General features: G+C 33.3%; 1 protein-coding gene across 2 annotated transcripts in view; it reads left to right on the top strand.

Moving 5' to 3' along the window:
- The window catches only part of nipsnap1 (nipsnap homolog 1 (C. elegans)), a 21021-nt gene that overhangs the window by 2218 nt on the left and 1303 nt on the right, over positions 1 to 17500 (top strand). The window contains 8 exon segments of one of the 2 annotated variants that reach the window (NM_131033.2): positions 1892 to 2019; positions 4126 to 4171; positions 4346 to 4440; positions 6165 to 6235; positions 6532 to 6672; positions 6788 to 6819; positions 9403 to 9497; positions 12891 to 12974. In NM_131033.2, the coding sequence (NP_571108.2) occupies positions 1892 to 2019; positions 4126 to 4171; positions 4346 to 4440; positions 6165 to 6235; positions 6532 to 6672; positions 6788 to 6819; positions 9403 to 9497; positions 12891 to 12974 (692 nt within the window). 2 annotated transcript variants of the gene reach the window in all.

Below are 17500 nucleotides of genomic sequence, written 5' to 3'. Positions count from 1 at the left end.
CTGAATGTATTTGAATTATATTACAACATCGATGCTGTAAAAGGAACCGTATGAAGTGGAAAAAACTCACAATAACAGGTCACCGGAAGTTTATCAGCATGGAAAACACACTAGCTCGGCATATACCCAATAAAAATTGGTAATACCCTAATTAGATTACATTTTATTTTAGTTTTTTTTTTTATTTTATTAAAAGTATTTTTAAGTTTTTCTTTAACTATTTAAATGATACTGCATGATTTAGAACATTCATAAATGTCTTTAAACATTTAAAAACATTTTAAAAGAGTTGTATTATTGTTGTATTTACGCAGATGCTTTTACCCATAAATACATATAGTACTTACTGATGCTTGTTTACAAGCTAATTTTCCAAACATATTCAATAAAAAGACCCCATATTCTCATTTAACCCTTGTGTGCTGCTTGGGATGTTTTCACCCAATCTATGGGATGATTTTGAATCTTCATTTGGCCACGACTTTTTCTCTGTATCAGCTAGCTGGATAATTTTTGGTGACAAATCTTATTTTGACACATATTTTGGGGAATTTGCTGTTATACTCCATATAAAATCCAAAAACTAAGCTTTTTTTGTGCACAGGGCTATCTAAAGGGTTAATCGTGCTAACTGATGAAAAACAATAAAAATTATAAATTTGACCTCTTCCCAACAGGGAAAGCCACCAACAATCAAGAATGCATGAGTATATGGTGATTATAATGATTATATGGTGTCAGGGTTTTGCAGTCAAAAAATGTGGCACAAAAACAGCCACCAATAGTAAATAAGGGAGAGCTTACGGATTTTATGCTGCCTAAAAACTAACAATGCATTAGGGCCAATGTATACTCATAAAAGGTTAAAAAAAATCCAGTCCACAACTACTTTTTATATTGAAAATACGTCAGTTTGTGGCTTTTTTTCCACCAAATCAGTGACATCATTTATGAATTTGGCAATTAAATATTTAAAATTATGTAATTCTCTAAGTAATTTAGTAGTTTTGATCAGGATTAAAATTAACAGATTTATTCAAAAAAGAGAAAAGAATATTTATCTGATGCATTTTAACAGCAGTTTAATTCAGTGGATGTTTTCTTCCTGAACATATTGAAAGGGTAGTAAATTTGAACAGTGCACAAGGGTTAAAAGAAGTAAAAAGTTGTCATTAAAATGTAGTTAAAGTTAAAATTAAATTTTCATTAAAAAAATAATTATTAAAAAGGGACTAAGCCGTAAAGAAAATGAATGAATGAATAAATGAAGAATTATTGAACAAAAAATATTGAGTTTCAATATTGAGTTATCGAGCTAATTTTACAGTAGAAAATATACTATAGACATGAGATGTAATCAATAACAATGGTCCCAATGCATTTCCTGTTTTACATTTTTAATTTTCATACCTTCCAAGAATCCAAAAAGGTAAATAAAGCTATGATAGCTGTTTTAACATTGAATTGCCTCTTGTTACAGTTTTGGAACAGTTTGATTACAAGCAGGAAATGTTCATGGGTCAATGACATCACCACATTGAAATGGTCTATAGACTCCATATTCTTAAAAAATGCCAGATTTGTCATCAAAATGTAGCAATTACAATTGTAACAAAAGTTACAATTAAGTTATAATTAAAAAAAACTATTTTTTATTGAACAAAACATATCGGGTTTTATGGCAAAAACAATATGCGTCTCATTTGTGCATTCATATTTGACCTACATACACTATGAACTGTAGGTGGAGGTTTGGTAGGCTATAAAAGTTAATATTAAGTCATTAAAACTGTGTGCTTAATAATTATTTAAAATACCGCCGCTGCTTGTGTGCATTGCAGCTTGTGATGCATCTTTTACAAATGAGACAGTTTTGCTTGTGAATCCTCAGAGGTTTTGCGAATAAAAGTGACGAAGGCTGGTTGAGTTCCATGTTTGCACACAAAGTGGATGCCAGGAAAGATGCCCACTCCAATCTGCTCTCCAAGAAAGAAACCAGCAACCTCTACAAGATTCAATGTGAGCAAATCCATCTAAAAAACCTCGACTGTTTAGGCCTTGGGAGAAATTGTGCATGTAATGTATCTGATAGAAGCTGCTAAAAATATTCCCTCGCAATGAATGATGCGATTATTCTCGACGTTTTGCTTGAGAAAAACAGCCTGAAGTGTTTATTTTCTTCTAATTGCTTTAATAAATCAGCCTCCAAAGTGTTTGTTTGTAGAAATCTATTGATATCAAAGGAATCGGCCATGCAAGGGGAGAAGTGTAATTTCTGTGCATTCAAAATGTTTACCACATTATAAAAAATCCTGAAGAAATAGTAGTTTTATCCATAGAGAAATCTGATGTGGCATGACAAAATATGCTAATTATGTTCATATATTTGGATTTAACATTTATAAAATTTGTGTAAAAAGAAAGAATATTGCAAAAATGGCCATTTACATTTATAATGGATGTTTTTTCAACCATTGGAACTACATATATGTACATATATGTTCAAATAAAATAATAAAATGAGTTCATAGATGGGCGTATATGAACAAAAGTTTTTTATACACTCACCGGTCACTTTATTAGGTACACCTGTCCAACTGCTCGTTAACACAAATTTCTACTCAGCCAATCACATAGCAGCAACTCAATGCATTTAGGCATGTAGACATGGTCAAGACGATCTGCTGCAGTTCAAACCGAACATCAGAATGGGGAAGAAAGGTGATTTGAGTGACTTTGAACTTGGTTGTTGGTTCCAGAACGGCTGGTTTAAGTATTTCAGAAACGGCTGATCTACTGGGTTTTTCGCTTACAGCCATCTCTAGGGTTTACAGAGAATAGTTTGAACAAAAGAAAATATCCAGTGAGCAGCAGTTCTGTGACCTCTAGCATCAAGGCATTTGCATCCAAAGGAGAATGGCCAGACTGGTTCCAGCTGATAAAAAGGCAACAGTAACACAATGAAACACTTGTTACAACCGAGGTCTGCAGAAGAGCATCTCTGAGCACACAACATGTCCAACCTTGAGGCAGATGGGCTACAGCAGCAGAAGACCACACTGGGTGCCACTCCTGTCAGCAAAGAACAGGAAACTGAGGCTACAATTCACACAGGCTGACCAAAATTGGACAATAGAAGATTGGAAAAAAATTCCCTGGTCTGATGAGTCTTGATTTCTGCTGTGACATTCGGATGGTAGGGTTCGGCATCAACAACATGCAAGCATGGATCCATCCTTCCTTGTATCACTGGTCCATGCTGCTGGTGGTGTAATGGTGTGGGGATATTTTCTACAGCCTACCTGAGTATTGTTGCTGACCATGTCCATCCCTTTATGGTCATTGTTCACCCATCTTTTGATTGCTTCTTCCAGCAGGATAATGTGCCATGTCATAAAGCGTGAATCATCTCAGACATTTTTTTTGAACATGACAATAAGTTCAGGAGATTTGCATCATGGATGTGCAGCCGACAAATCTGCATCAACTGTGTGATGCTTTATGACAATATGGACCAAAATCTCCAGTAGCAATATTTCCAGTAGGCAAAAGAGGGTCCAACCCATTACTAGTAAGGTGTACCTAATAAAGTGGCCTGTGAGTAAATATATATATATATATATATATATATATATATATATATATATATATATATATATATATATATATATATATATATATACATACATGCATGTAAACGGCCATTTTTGCGTTATTTTGAAATATGTATTGCATATATGATTATAGGTTATATTCATTTTTACAGAAATTAAGTGCTTCAGTAGTTTATTTCATATTACTTTGATGTAGTAATGTAAACAAATGGAACCTAACTGTAAAATGTTATTAAAAACTAAACTAAAATGAAGCTAAATTTAGCAAAGCTGCAAATGAACACAAATAAACTAAATTAATTTCTGTGTAAAAACTGGGAAAAAAAGGGGAAATAAAAAAAATAACAGAAACTTTAAATGAAAACCCACTAAAGACTAAAGTTTCTGATTTGAATCAGTTAATCACATGGGATTTACACATGTTTAGTACACTGTATTATCTCAATTAGCTGTAACAAATTTACACTGTGACACTTAAAGATGCTAAATTAACTTTTTAACCTTTTTTCAGTTCACAATGTCAAGCCTGAGTATATGGAGGAATACAACAAACTATCGTAAGCTTCTTTTTATTATTCTATGTCACGCCAAACAGATATCCCTAATTAATTCCCTAATTAATTCCCTGATTAATAATAACACACAGGGGACGTAACAAATATATTTATATTATTGTTTTGTGATTTACATTTAAAGCATATTTAAATTAATTTTTTTGATTCTAATTTGAGGGACGAGGTGCAGAAGGAGCTCCATCATGATCCAGATTATCCCTGTGAAGTTGTTGGAAGCTGGAACACGTGGTACGGTGAACAGGATCAGGCAGGTGAGATCAAAACTTAAATATTTTGGATATTTTTCTTATGTTAGCAGTTTATTTTATTATGTAATTTACTTTATTACATTACATGTTTTTTGATTTGATCATCTATTCCACTCACTGTTGTGTTGTAGATATGACGCAATACCAATAAAAATGTGATTTAAAAAATAATAATTTTGTTATTATAAAAAAAATGTTTCCTGTTAAACTCCGAAATACAGTTTAACAATAACAAGGTGGAGAATTATTATAAATCTTTACTTTAATTGCAACAAAAGTCCTTAATAAAAACTAAAAAGAAAAATATTTTAAATAATAAATTAAATAATTCATTCATTCATTCATTCATTTTCTTGTCGGCTTAGTCCCTTTATTAATGCGGGGTCACTACAGCGGAATAAACCGCCAACTTATCCAGCAAGTTTTTACGCAGCGGATGCCCTTCCAGTCGCAACCCATCTCTGGGAAACATCCACACAAATACACACACGCACTCGAACACTACAGACAATTTAGCCTACCCAATTCATTTTATTGCTGTTATTATATCAAATATTGGTAAAAAAAAATTTATTTAAAAGTGTTCATTTAAAATATTGTTTTAAATATTAAAACATAATTGATTGCATGAAACTAAATTTCCTTCAGCTTAGTCTCTTAATTCTTTAGGGGTCACCACAGCAGAATGAATTACTACCTTATCTATGTTTTACATAGCGGATGCCCTTTCAGCTGCAACCAAGCACTGGGACACATCCATACACAGTCATTCACACACACACACTACTGCCAATTTAGATTGTTCAGTTCACCATACCACATGTCACTGTGGGGGAAACCGGAGCAACCGGACAAAACCTACGGCAACACGGGGAGAATATGCAAACTCCACACAGAAATGCCAACTGACCTAGCCGGGACATGAACCAGCGACCTTCTTGCTATGAGGCAACAGTGCTGACCACTGAGCCACCCCATATTTTAATTTATAAATAGTAATGAGTGTATTTATAAATTAATTCAAATTTTAAAATAAGATAGAAACACAGAGAGATGTTGAAATTGTTATTACAATTTATGTCTTAAGTTTTAAATATAAATTATAAAATATTATTTTAAATACTAAAAATATGATTGATTCCTGTAATGTCAAGCTGATTTTACAGCAGCCATTGTTGCTACTGCTGCAAAGAAATAATAATCATAATTATTATTGATTTCTATTTACAGATCCAAATTAATATGTCGGGAAAATATTAAATACAATTTTAATTTTATTTTTAGATAGATAGATAGATAGATAGATAGATAGATAGATAGATAGATAGATAGATAGATAGATAGATAGATAGATAGATATAATGTATGTGTATGTATATATATATATATATTTTTTTTTTTTTTTTTGCAATAACTTAATCAATTTTGTTTAAATGCAACAAAAATATTCGCTATATTCACTGAGAAATGGATAAAAAAACAATGTACATGAATATATGTAGCCTTATGTACTTATGCACCTTATTTAAAGCTTTTGTACTGATTTATTGATCAATTTGTGTATGAATAAAATCCTTTTTTTGCTGAATAACTAGATAATTTTTTAGCAAACAAATAAAGATGTTACTGCCACTAAACATATGAAAAGTACACTTTGTAGGTTTGTTCAAATGTTCAGTCAGTGATGTTCCAGTGCTAGAGTGACACATTCTGGTTTGTGTTTGCAGTGCATCTGTGGAGATACTCTGGAGGTTATCCTGCTCTGACCGAGTGTTTGCGCAAACTAAACCTTAACACGGTATTGAACACATCTCTACTGTCACTAAAATTTAGATGTTTAGAAGTCGGCTAGAGTCCATACAGTATGCTTTGTCAATTCAATTCACCTTTATTTGTATAGCACTTTTACAATGTAGATTGTGTCAAAGATTGTGTCAAGATCATAGTAAATTGAAACAGTGTAGTTCAGTATTTAGTGTTTAAGTTCATTTCAGTTCAGTTAAGTGTGGTATATTAGTAACTATTAGGGCTTAAACACTGAGCAGCAAGTCCATCGATGTGTAGCTTTCCTTCATTTTAGTGTTTCCTCTCCAGGCATATCTTGCGTTTCGAAAAGAGAGGAGCAAAATGTTACTCTCCAGACGCAACCAGCTGCTTCTGGAGTTTAGTTTCTGGAATGAACCTGTGCCAAGAAGCGGCTCCAACATTTATGAACTCAGATCATATCAGCTACTGGTAAAAGACATTCAGTTGTTGTCCTTTATAATGTACTGAATTGTAGATCGTCTTATTCTGTAGGATGACTTTGTCTTTTATTTCTGATTTGTCTGTTGTGAATTTCTCAATCAAGCCCGGCACGATGATCGAATGGGGAAATCATTGGTATGTTGGTTTATTTTTTAATATAATTTAGCATAAAGATGTTGACTTTTAATAAGTCTAGAAATTCCAGAGAATTATCAAATGTTAATATTTGTGTTCACACTTAAAAATAAGGTTCCATTAGTTAATGTATTTACTCAAGGTATTTACTAACATGAACTAATAATAAACAATACATGTTCAGCATTCATTAATCATAGTTCAACATTTACTAAGGTATTATTAACATCAACTAACAATAAAAACTTTATTTCCATTTACTTGCGTTAACAAAGATGAATAAATACTGTAATATACTGTATGTATCATTCATTGTTCAACTAGTGGAACTTTATTGTAAATTGTAACCATATTTGTTTTATCATATAAAGATGTTGTAAGATTTGTACAAAACGTTGGTCAGAAACAACAAATGTTTTCAATTTTCAAAAATTAGCCTGATCTCACAAGTAAAAACAACTATTTTTTGTATTGTCATAAAAAGTGGCTATTTCGTACAAATTCATACGATTTCATTTAATTTAAAAAGTATGATTTACTAAGACAACAGTGCAAAAAGACACTCTTTTTCTCTCCATATGCACAAGACACTTTCTTATAAACACTCCAGGCTTTTTTTTAATGATCTTAGTGCAAAGTCTAAAGCACATGGCGCAAAACCATTAAGGTCGTGTCCACTTTTGCTATTTTAAGGACAGGAAGATATGGTTGTTTTTAGCATAACATGCATTAAACCAATCAGAGCCAAAGTGGAAAAGCTGAGCGCTTCACTAGCAAGAAAACAGTTAAACAGACCATCTGCAGCGCTAGATTAAAGAATGAGCCTCCTCAATTCCACCTCTTTACTTTTTCTTTACTTTACGTTTACACTTTACTCCTTTAAGAGTATAAGAGAATAAGGAAACAGTGTTATATACTCTCCACTAAAGACACATTAGCCTACATATTTAGTTTAGTTTGTTAAGCTCAAAGATTTGTTTCAAAACTATTTCTAAATTCAGTTCTAATCTCCAGCAATAAATAAATAATTGAAAAATATTAACTAAGTGTTGTCAGAAAACTGAGTTGTATTTAAACACACGTCCTATTCTTATGCCCCATATTGTGATGCATCTGTCTCCAAAACCCGACAGATGGACAAATCTAAACTTGTTTTTATTAAAAAGTATAAATATGCATAATAAATAATACTACTGATAATAATAACTCTATACAAAAGTGAATTGTCAAGAATAAACTGAAAAAAGCCCACCAAGTTAAATAAGGCATGTAGGCAGTGGTTTTTATATTTATGTAGAAAATAATAATTTTTGTAACTTTTTATTCCTTTAATTCTTTTTCATTTGTAAAGTTATTTTTGTATTGCTCTACATCCTGTGTGTTTTAAGCAATGTGTATGTGTTTAAGGTGCACAACTAACGCACTCTGCGCTAAACTTTAGACCTGCTTTCAGCTGGTCTATTGAACAGTCTATTTTAGTTCCTCAAAATAGCAACACACCAACAATGTGCCTTAACACACCTCTTTTATAGACCAGAACACCCATCAAAGAGTCAACAAAGTCGCACAAATGGACTTACTATTTAAACAATGCGGCGCAAAATGAGAACATTACAGTTGCGCTGGTCTGAAAATAGCAACGAATCACGCCAAACATGTCTTGCACCTTATTGCGTCGGGTGCATGATAGGCCCCTCCATGTTTAAATCCACCCTTAAATTCAATAGTCATTGAATGATGAGCAAACCATGCTAAAATGTTTACTGTAAAAAGCAATTAGTTGACTTTAAATTAGTACACTCATTGACTTAAAATTCTGAAGTAAATTAACTATGTGCATACTTATGAAAACTGAATTAAGTTTAAATTAAATTAGGTTAAAATGAAACTACTTCAATTTTTTAAGTAAAATCAACATGTAATTTTTAAGGCAATGGGTTTACTCAATTTTAAAGTAATCACTTTTTACAGTGTACAAATGAGATCATACCAATTCATATCAATTAGCCACTAAATCAGAAAATGTATGAATTTCGGTTAGATTGTGCTGATTATTACTATAAATGTTTAATTCCTAACTATTCTAAAAGCATTGTTATTGTGTTGTCTAAAACTGAATATCAACATGTCTAAAATGCAAAAAAAAAATGCTCTAAATGCTATAATTTGTACTTTAAATTTGGAAGAAACGTCATTAATAGTTTGCAAAATACAACAAAAATTATAAATCTTATTATAAACTATAACGCGTTAATACACACACCTTTCTTAGTTTTTTTTTTTTTTCCCATAATCATTGTTATTTTCTTGTCTAAAACTGAATATAAGCAAAAATAAACAAAAAATGGTCTAAATGACAGCATTTTTATTTAAAATTTGGGTATTTAATAGTTTAATTTAATAAAATTTGGAACATTTTTAGTTTGCAGAATAAAACAAAATAAGGTTTTATTCAAACACAGAACTATAAAGCGTAAATACACAAACTTTTCTTAGTTTTTTTCCCCCCATAGCTGTATAATGTGTGATATTCTATTTCTATATCACTTTGTTGCACATGTAACTCATTTGATCATGTTTTAGGGCTCGAGCGATTAAATATCGTCAAGAAAACAATGAAGCGGTGGGCGGATTCTTCACACAGATCGGAGATTTGTATGTAGTGCATCATTTATGGGGTAAGGACATTGTTTTTGGTATGTTTACATATTCATTTGATGATCAAAATGTTTATTTACTCTCCCTCAGACCATTTAAGAAATAGGTGACTTTAATTCCTCGGTAGAACATTCAAGTAGATTTTTAATTGAAGCTTCATTCTTTGGTAAAGTATTTCCTACAGTAAAATGCTAGTTAACAGCTAACAAAATGAATACCTAATAATACAATGATGAATCATGAAGGGAAACTATCGATCACAACAGTCTAGACTGCAAGCTTCCCATCACATAAAAACATATAATGACAGATAACTGCTAAAATAAAGTTTCAGTTTCTTGCACATACTGATCATTGTACAGTAAATAACATCAGGATCAAACCCAGCAGGCTCTTTAATTCATCCTATTTTCTTTAGCGCTTTTATAATGTAGATAGTGTCAAAGCAGATGTCAAAAAAGTCACAATTGTACTTTTTATAATCACACTTGATTAAAGTGTGTCTGCAGACACACTTTGATTGACATTCTCCCTTTGTATGTGTCATCAGAGGGAGAAGCCACACCCATTGGTGACGATCTCTCCATCATTTGCATAGGATGTTAGTCTTGTTTTTATATCTGCCACTATGCTGACACACAGGCATTTGTAACCCCGCCCTCTTTTGAAAAGAGCACAATCTCATTTAAATTTAAAGTGACAGTCACCAAAATACCACAATTATCACTGAAGCCTAAAAGAGGCAGTTTCAAGGAGTTATAAAACATTATTTTTTGAGTATTTTGAGCTTAAACTGCACATTCACACTCTGGGGACATCAGAGACTCATTTTACATCTTAAATAATGGGTCCCCTTTAAAATGAAAATGCGTTTTTCTCCCTGTATTTGTCTTTTATGAGTAGATTATTAAAACAAATTCAAGTTTAATATTTTAAAAACGTCATATGTTTTTTGTATGCCTTCACAGTTCACGATGCAGGTATGTGTGTTGTCTGTTACAGTAACTGGCTGTAATGTAATGTAGCCTACTGTAAAAATCTAATTTGTCATTTCATTTTCATTGGATAGTTGTGTTCACGATATGTTGTGGTTTTATTGGAGCAATGTACACTCACCGGCCACTTTATTTGGTACATCTGTCCTACCTGAGTATTGTTGCTGACCATGTCCTTCCCTATATCAACACACTGACCCATCTTCTGATGGCTACATCCAGCAGGATAATGCGCCATGTCCTAAAGCGCGAATCATTTCAGACTGTTTAATAATGCAGAATTTTAAAAGCAGTTGTAATTATAATGATTTGAAGGGCACCTATTTCACCTCTTTTACAAGATGTAAGATAAGCCTTTGGTGTCTCCAGAATGTGTCTCTAAAGTTTCAGCTTAAAATACCCATCAGCTTATATATTATAGTCTCCAGAATCTGCCCATTTTGGTGTCTGAATACATTATAGCTGTTTTTGTAGCCTGTGGCTTTAAATTCAAATGAGCTGCTTCTCCCCGCCCACCGTTCCCATGTGTGTGTCTGCTTCTCCTGCATAACGTCAGATAAACAGCAGTCAGTGACAGAGACTGACTTGGATAAGGCTGAAATATAGTTTTTTTAGTCAAAAATACCAATTAAGTTTATTTGATGTATTTGTGGTGGAGTTTATTCAAGCCTTTCTGAAATGATGAGTCTTACACAAATGCTGTTTACAGTACACACACATACTAGATTTTTTTACTGACACCATGCAGCTATGGTGTTATAGCGGTTAAGAATTACATAGGGATTTTACAGTCTTTATTACAAACATGTTTTAAAGAAAACATTTTAAACTTATAAAATCACAGAGTTGGAACAAATATTTGAATTCCAGTTTATTTGCAAATCAATGTTCTGTGGACATGTGTATGCATGGTGTTATAGAAACACGCGCCTGTCAATCAATTCAGTGGGCGGGGAAACCGCACTCCTACGTCACATTGCGGTGTCCTCAAAATCACTGGGATTTGGATCCTATATTAGTGTCAGGAAATTTAAAAAAGAGACTTATTGTGTTTCTATTACTCCAATATGACAGTGTACACATTATACCTACACAGAGTTCTGCCCATAATAGGTCCCCTTTAAATGTTTCTTAATGAGTATTACAGAATATAATGTGACTACATATGGCTTTGTGGCGAGCTTACGAGCGACTAACATTCTGCAACTGAAGTAAGAACAAATTTAGTTACAAACTAGCTAGCATTTACTAAGCCTCTAGTGTGGACTTTATATTCCAGTTGAAGCAAGAACTTACAAACAGCTGGCGCAGTCCCACCCATGAAGACCAATCAGTGAGGAATTGAGGATAGCTATAGCTATGTTCCCATCCAAAAATGCAAATTAACTTTATGCGCAAAACTGGATTATCGCATAAAAGACGTGCGAATAAAGCAGCGTTTCCATCTAATGAGTCAAAGAGAACAAAATCATCACTTCCTGATTAACTGGTGTCAAATATTAACAGTAAAAACTGAATTTCCTGCAGTAGGAGAAGCTGCATCAATCTTATCTTTATCTAATATATGACTTGCGCCTCAGAAGGCGATCCTGACACGTAGTGAATGCGCAGTGTCGTTTGAAGGCGTCAGACGCAGAGCACAGACGCTCTTGATTCTGGACGTCATTAATAATATAATAACACTAATATTTAAACGGTAAGGCATTTTAGAATGACCAAAACAACAGTTCAGAAGGTTTACAGTGTGCTCAGCCTGCTGATTGTTCCATTTACACACATTTTCATCACATGATCTCTTATCACAGAATCACATGACCTTTCTTAATGTGCATACTGAAATTTGTGTGGGAAAAGTGTTTCCATCGTAGATTATGCGCATCTTTTCTTATCGAACAAAAAGTTTATCCTACTCAGTTATCCGCATACGTTTTTTTATGCACATTTTCAAAATTTATGCGCATCATGGCGTTTCCATCAACGGGTTTTTTATGCGCACATGCAAAATGCGCATAAAAATAGGCAGATGGAAACATAGCTACTGACTCAGTTGAAGTTAGCATTTCAATCGGTCTGTACTTGAACAAAACACCAGCATTTCCAGACTAAAACAGATTCTTCATCATTTTTTGAAAATGCTCCATTGTGGCAGGTCAAAGATTATGTTGATGCCAGGCCTAACCATAGAAAAAGTATTTTAAAATGAAAAATAGCACACATAAATTTTGTGTAAATTTTGACTCACATTTTATTAATAATCAAGGAGCAAGATTTAAGCTGAAAATCTTCTGTAATGGTATAGTAAAAAAAAAAAATCTATGAATTTGTGAATGGTCTGATGGTGAGTTAAAGTAAAAGGAAATGCTCATTTTTCAGTGAATTTCCTCTTTAAAAGCTGGGCACTGCTTTGTATTGTTTTAGCTTATAAAGACCTGCAGTCCAGAGAAGAGACCAGAAAGGCTGCTTGGGAAAAAGAGGGCTGGGACGTCAGTGTGCACTATACAAGTGAGTAAGAGTGAAAACAAGAGGATATTTGAGGAAAATAAAAACCTGAATGTGCTGAATATTGCATATGTCAAAATACATACTGCCTGTCTGTTTAGAAACTTATGAAATAGTATACCAATTTATGTTTTGTCTGTGTAGCACTTTTCAATATACAAATTTCAAATTTGGGGTCAGTATTTTTTCTTGTTTTTAAATAAATGCTTTTATTCACAGTAATAAGGACACATTATGCTTAAAGAAAGTTGAAAACTTAGATTTTTTAAAAATGTTTTGTTCATAAAATTATGTTAATACTGAGAAAATAAGAAACATCTGTTTTAATAAATAACTTTCATAATGAATTAGGCCCAATCCCAATTCTAAGCCCTAAGCCATTCCCCTTACCGTTTTTCATGTTAACGTGAAGGGGTAGGGGTGTCCCAATTCACTTTAGCTTGAAGGCGTAGGCCTAAGGGGAAGGGCTAGATAGCCCTTGAAACTGAGATTTTCCAGGACCACACTTGAAACCAAGGGGTAAGAAAATTTCCCAGAATGCACCAGCTACAACGGCTGCATAGCTGCACATGGAAGTAAGGAGATCCACAATAGCCTCATTTCCACTATCGGGCCAGTGCGAGCCAGGGCTTTTATCGGGCTGGGCCAATCGCCCGGGAGGTTGAGTAATGAGGCCGAAATCATGTCGCGTTTCCGTTGTTGGGCTAGTAGCTCGCAGCGCGTCAGGCAAACACCGCCCTCAGAACGTCCCCCGAATCAAACGTCACACAACCTGCCCACTTCAGCGGGAATCAGGCAGATAAAACACACGATGAAATCATCACGAAACGAAACCATTAAAATGAAGACAACCGAAACAAACAAATGACACGTTACTGTACAGCAGTACATTATATGTCTATACGCATAGACCTGTGTATTTCCATTCATTACATATGTTTACTCACCGACTGACTGTTGGCATTGCGCATCAAGTGCTTTCACCACTAACGGAGGGACCCAGCACAGTAAGCGCACCCCATCCATAATATAAAGCCACAGAAATTCTCCGTTATAACTCGGTATGAAATGTATTTTATAACATCCTCGTTTTGATAGACGTCGTGTTAAGTGTTTCAGCACATAAGAGCAAGTAGCCTAATAAAATATAGCCATATTTGTTGCGCTCAGCAGCTATTCACTAAAGCTCTACATTAAAAGTTTCATTTATAAATTAGACCACGTCATATAAAAACATAAACACTTGTTTGAGGACACAGAACACATTTTGTGTTTGGATTTTTCCCCAATGCGTTTAAAGCAGGACTGGGTGGCAGAAAAAAAGTAGGCTAGATTCTGCTTTCACTCACCCAAATAATGCTCTGTTTGCACGATTTGATTAATATCATTGTATCCAAATACTTTATATTAATATTTCAAACCTTTTCCGGTGTTTATTGTTTTTAGAAAATATCTAAAATCTTTTTTTTTTTCAGATAGGTCTTTGTAAAATGAAAGTTATATGTGGCTTTAAAAATGGTTTGATTTATGTATTGTATATAGGCTGCCTACTTTGTTGTAGCTAGGTTTTGTTAATTTTATATTGGTTTATTTATTTAATGCGATTTTATTATATCCGATATTTGTCATTTTTTTAAATTATATTTCAATATAGCTTAGGCTATTTTATCAAGATATGACACTATATTGTTTAAAGTCTACGAAAGTGGGCACGTAATTTGTTAGTTATGTCTTTCTGTTGTATTCAGGTTGTGTATTATCTCCAAAATAAATGATAAAAAGCTGCTTGCGGCATTAACAGAGCTGTAAAGTGAGCGCTCTTTTTTTTTTTTTTTTGGTCTCACACACACATACAGGCATTTAAACGTGCACAAATACACCTTTTAAACTTAACAAAAACTCTCGAAAACCTTTACTGTCTGCTGTGTCTTTAATATGGTAATAAGGACACAGCAAAGAATGTCACTATAAATGAAAACTACTTTATTACTTTATGCAACACCCTCACATTTAAAAGGGAAACACAAAGGTGATCGTATGCAAAAATACCACATAAGGCTAGATGTTTTCTTTCCCTTATTCATTTATTTATCTATTTATTTATTCATTTATTTATTAGTTTGTTTGGCGCATGTACTCATGCACGATCGGAAAACTGTGCCCGCCTCTCCTTTCACTCCACCCCAAAGCCCCAGTTGGCCCTCTTTGGCCCAAGGTATTCGGCGGGCCGAAAAAGGCTGGCCGCTGGCCCCAAGAAAGCCCCGATTTGGCCAGATTAGGCCCCGGAAGTGACAGTGGAAACGCGACTGGCCTTGGCTCACCATGGCTCGCTCGCTTTAGGCGCGATAGTGGAAACGCGGCTATTAAATTTTTACAACAATCAAGCACATGATTTAATACATTCATCACCTCGTTCGTGTTTTACCGTCATGCCTACAAAAAAATTAAATAAAATATGCTAAATTTCGCAATCTATAATCCATAATCATAAGTCCTGCACAGCAGTCCCACAACATTCTGACACTCGATGACACTCTACCCAGTCAGAAAAGACTAGTGGCTGGGAATGACATTTTTACAGTGTCTGCTATACTGTTAATGTTGTTTTCTTGTGTTTACATTGATGAATATGACTATTGTGTAATTGCACAGTGCGGTTACAATCTTATTGTCTCATTACATTGTTATGAAAACATGATATCGTTGCCCTCAGAGATTTCCTAAAGAAGGAATTTAAAACCCAAAATTAATGCAACTGGAATAATTACAGCAGTCACCATCGTCGATCTCATATAAAGTAAGAGATTGCGATGACATATGATGACATGTACAGGCGTTGTAGTGCTGTCCCATTTCTTAAGGGTAAATTTTGAAAACCTTCCTTTTCACACTCTGTTTCAAGGGCCAAGGGAAATGGGGAAGGGGTAGGGGTACAAAAATAGAATTGGGATTGGACCTATGTGTTTTTGAGCATATTTACCATGATTACAAAAGTATTGCGTGACACTGAAACTGGTGTAGTGAAGCTGAAAATATTTTAACACAGAAAACAATTATTTCAAATGACAGTATTTCACAATGTTATGATCTTACAGGCCCGTAGCCAGTGGTGGTTCAAAAGACCCATCCCTCACTGTCAACGGTCCACAATTTATCCCATAGATGAGCTCTTTTGTCCTATTTTGACTGCTATAACATCCTAATTGTGAAAATAGCCCATAGAAAAGGTTGTTGTGACTTCAGCTAATGCGTTTTGGCCAGTGGAAACAATTATTTTTCTAACATCCAGCTGTGCAGTATACAATCTGACATAAGTGATGTCATCTTTTGCTATTGTATTGTTTTGAAATAGAGAAAACATTTTACAAGAGACTTTTATTGTAAATCTTGGACCTTATTCCTGAAACAAAAATTGATCAATTAAAAGGTGTGAAGCACCAAAAGCGGACTATATTATATATTTTTTAATACTAATTTGGCTATAGTTGTTGTTGTTATCCATGACTTTTCAAATGTACCTTTTGAGAAAAAAGGCTACAAAAATCATGAAGCCTTACATTCTTATTATTATTCTTATTATTATTATTGTTGTTGTTGTTGTTTTTGTTGTTGTTATGTTATAATTTTGTATTAATGAAAAGGCCAAATTCTGACTGAGGAAAGTTCAATGTTCTGGACAGTTTGTTATTTACCTAATAAATGACAATGAATCGAGCCAGATCAGTCTAAAAAATAATACATTTACAAAATATTATTCATACACCCACAATAAAAGATATATGTACAAAATATAATTTGTAAGTTTAAAACCCAATTCGTAAATTCAAAACACAATTAAAAAATGGTCAAATCCAATTTGTCAATGCACAAAGCCAATTCATATTCAAAAAACATTTCATAAATACACTAATTCAATTTATAAATTCAAAACATAATTCATAAATGCAGAAATTCAATTTGTAAACTCAAAACCCGATTCATAAATACACAAACTCAGTTCCTAAATCTAAAACCCAATTTATAAATACACAAATCCAGTTTATAAATTTAAAACGCAGTTCATAAATACACAAACTCAATTCTTAATTTCATCATTTGCTTGTTGTATTTATGAATTGTGTTTTAAATTTACAAATTGTACTTTGTAAATGTAAATTGTGCTGTGCATGTGTGAATTTTATATTGTAAATTTATTCTTTTTGAGACTGATCTGGCTCAATACAAAGGGCCACAGTTTTTAATTAAAAAAATTAACAGATTCTAATTTTGTTTCCTAAACATACAGTGCTCAGCATAATTTAAGTACAACCCATTTTGAATATTTTATCCATTTCTCAGGGAATATAGGAAATGTACTTTGGTGCATTTAAACAAAACAGATTTAATAAACAGATATATTTACTGAAATAATATTTTTGTCATCAAACGTATTTAGAAATTAAAAGACAATACAAGTAAATTCAAGCAAAGAATTGCAAAAAAAATTACAACCTACAAAATTTCAACAATTTTTTTTTACTTCTTTTGCA

The sequence above is a fragment of the Danio rerio genome, chromosome 5 (genome assembly GCF_049306965.1).
Source record: "Danio rerio strain Tuebingen ecotype United States chromosome 5, GRCz12tu, whole genome shotgun sequence".
NCBI lineage: Eukaryota > Metazoa > Chordata > Actinopteri > Cypriniformes > Danionidae > Danio > Danio rerio.
This window is presented reverse-complemented; position numbering and strand designations above follow the sequence as displayed.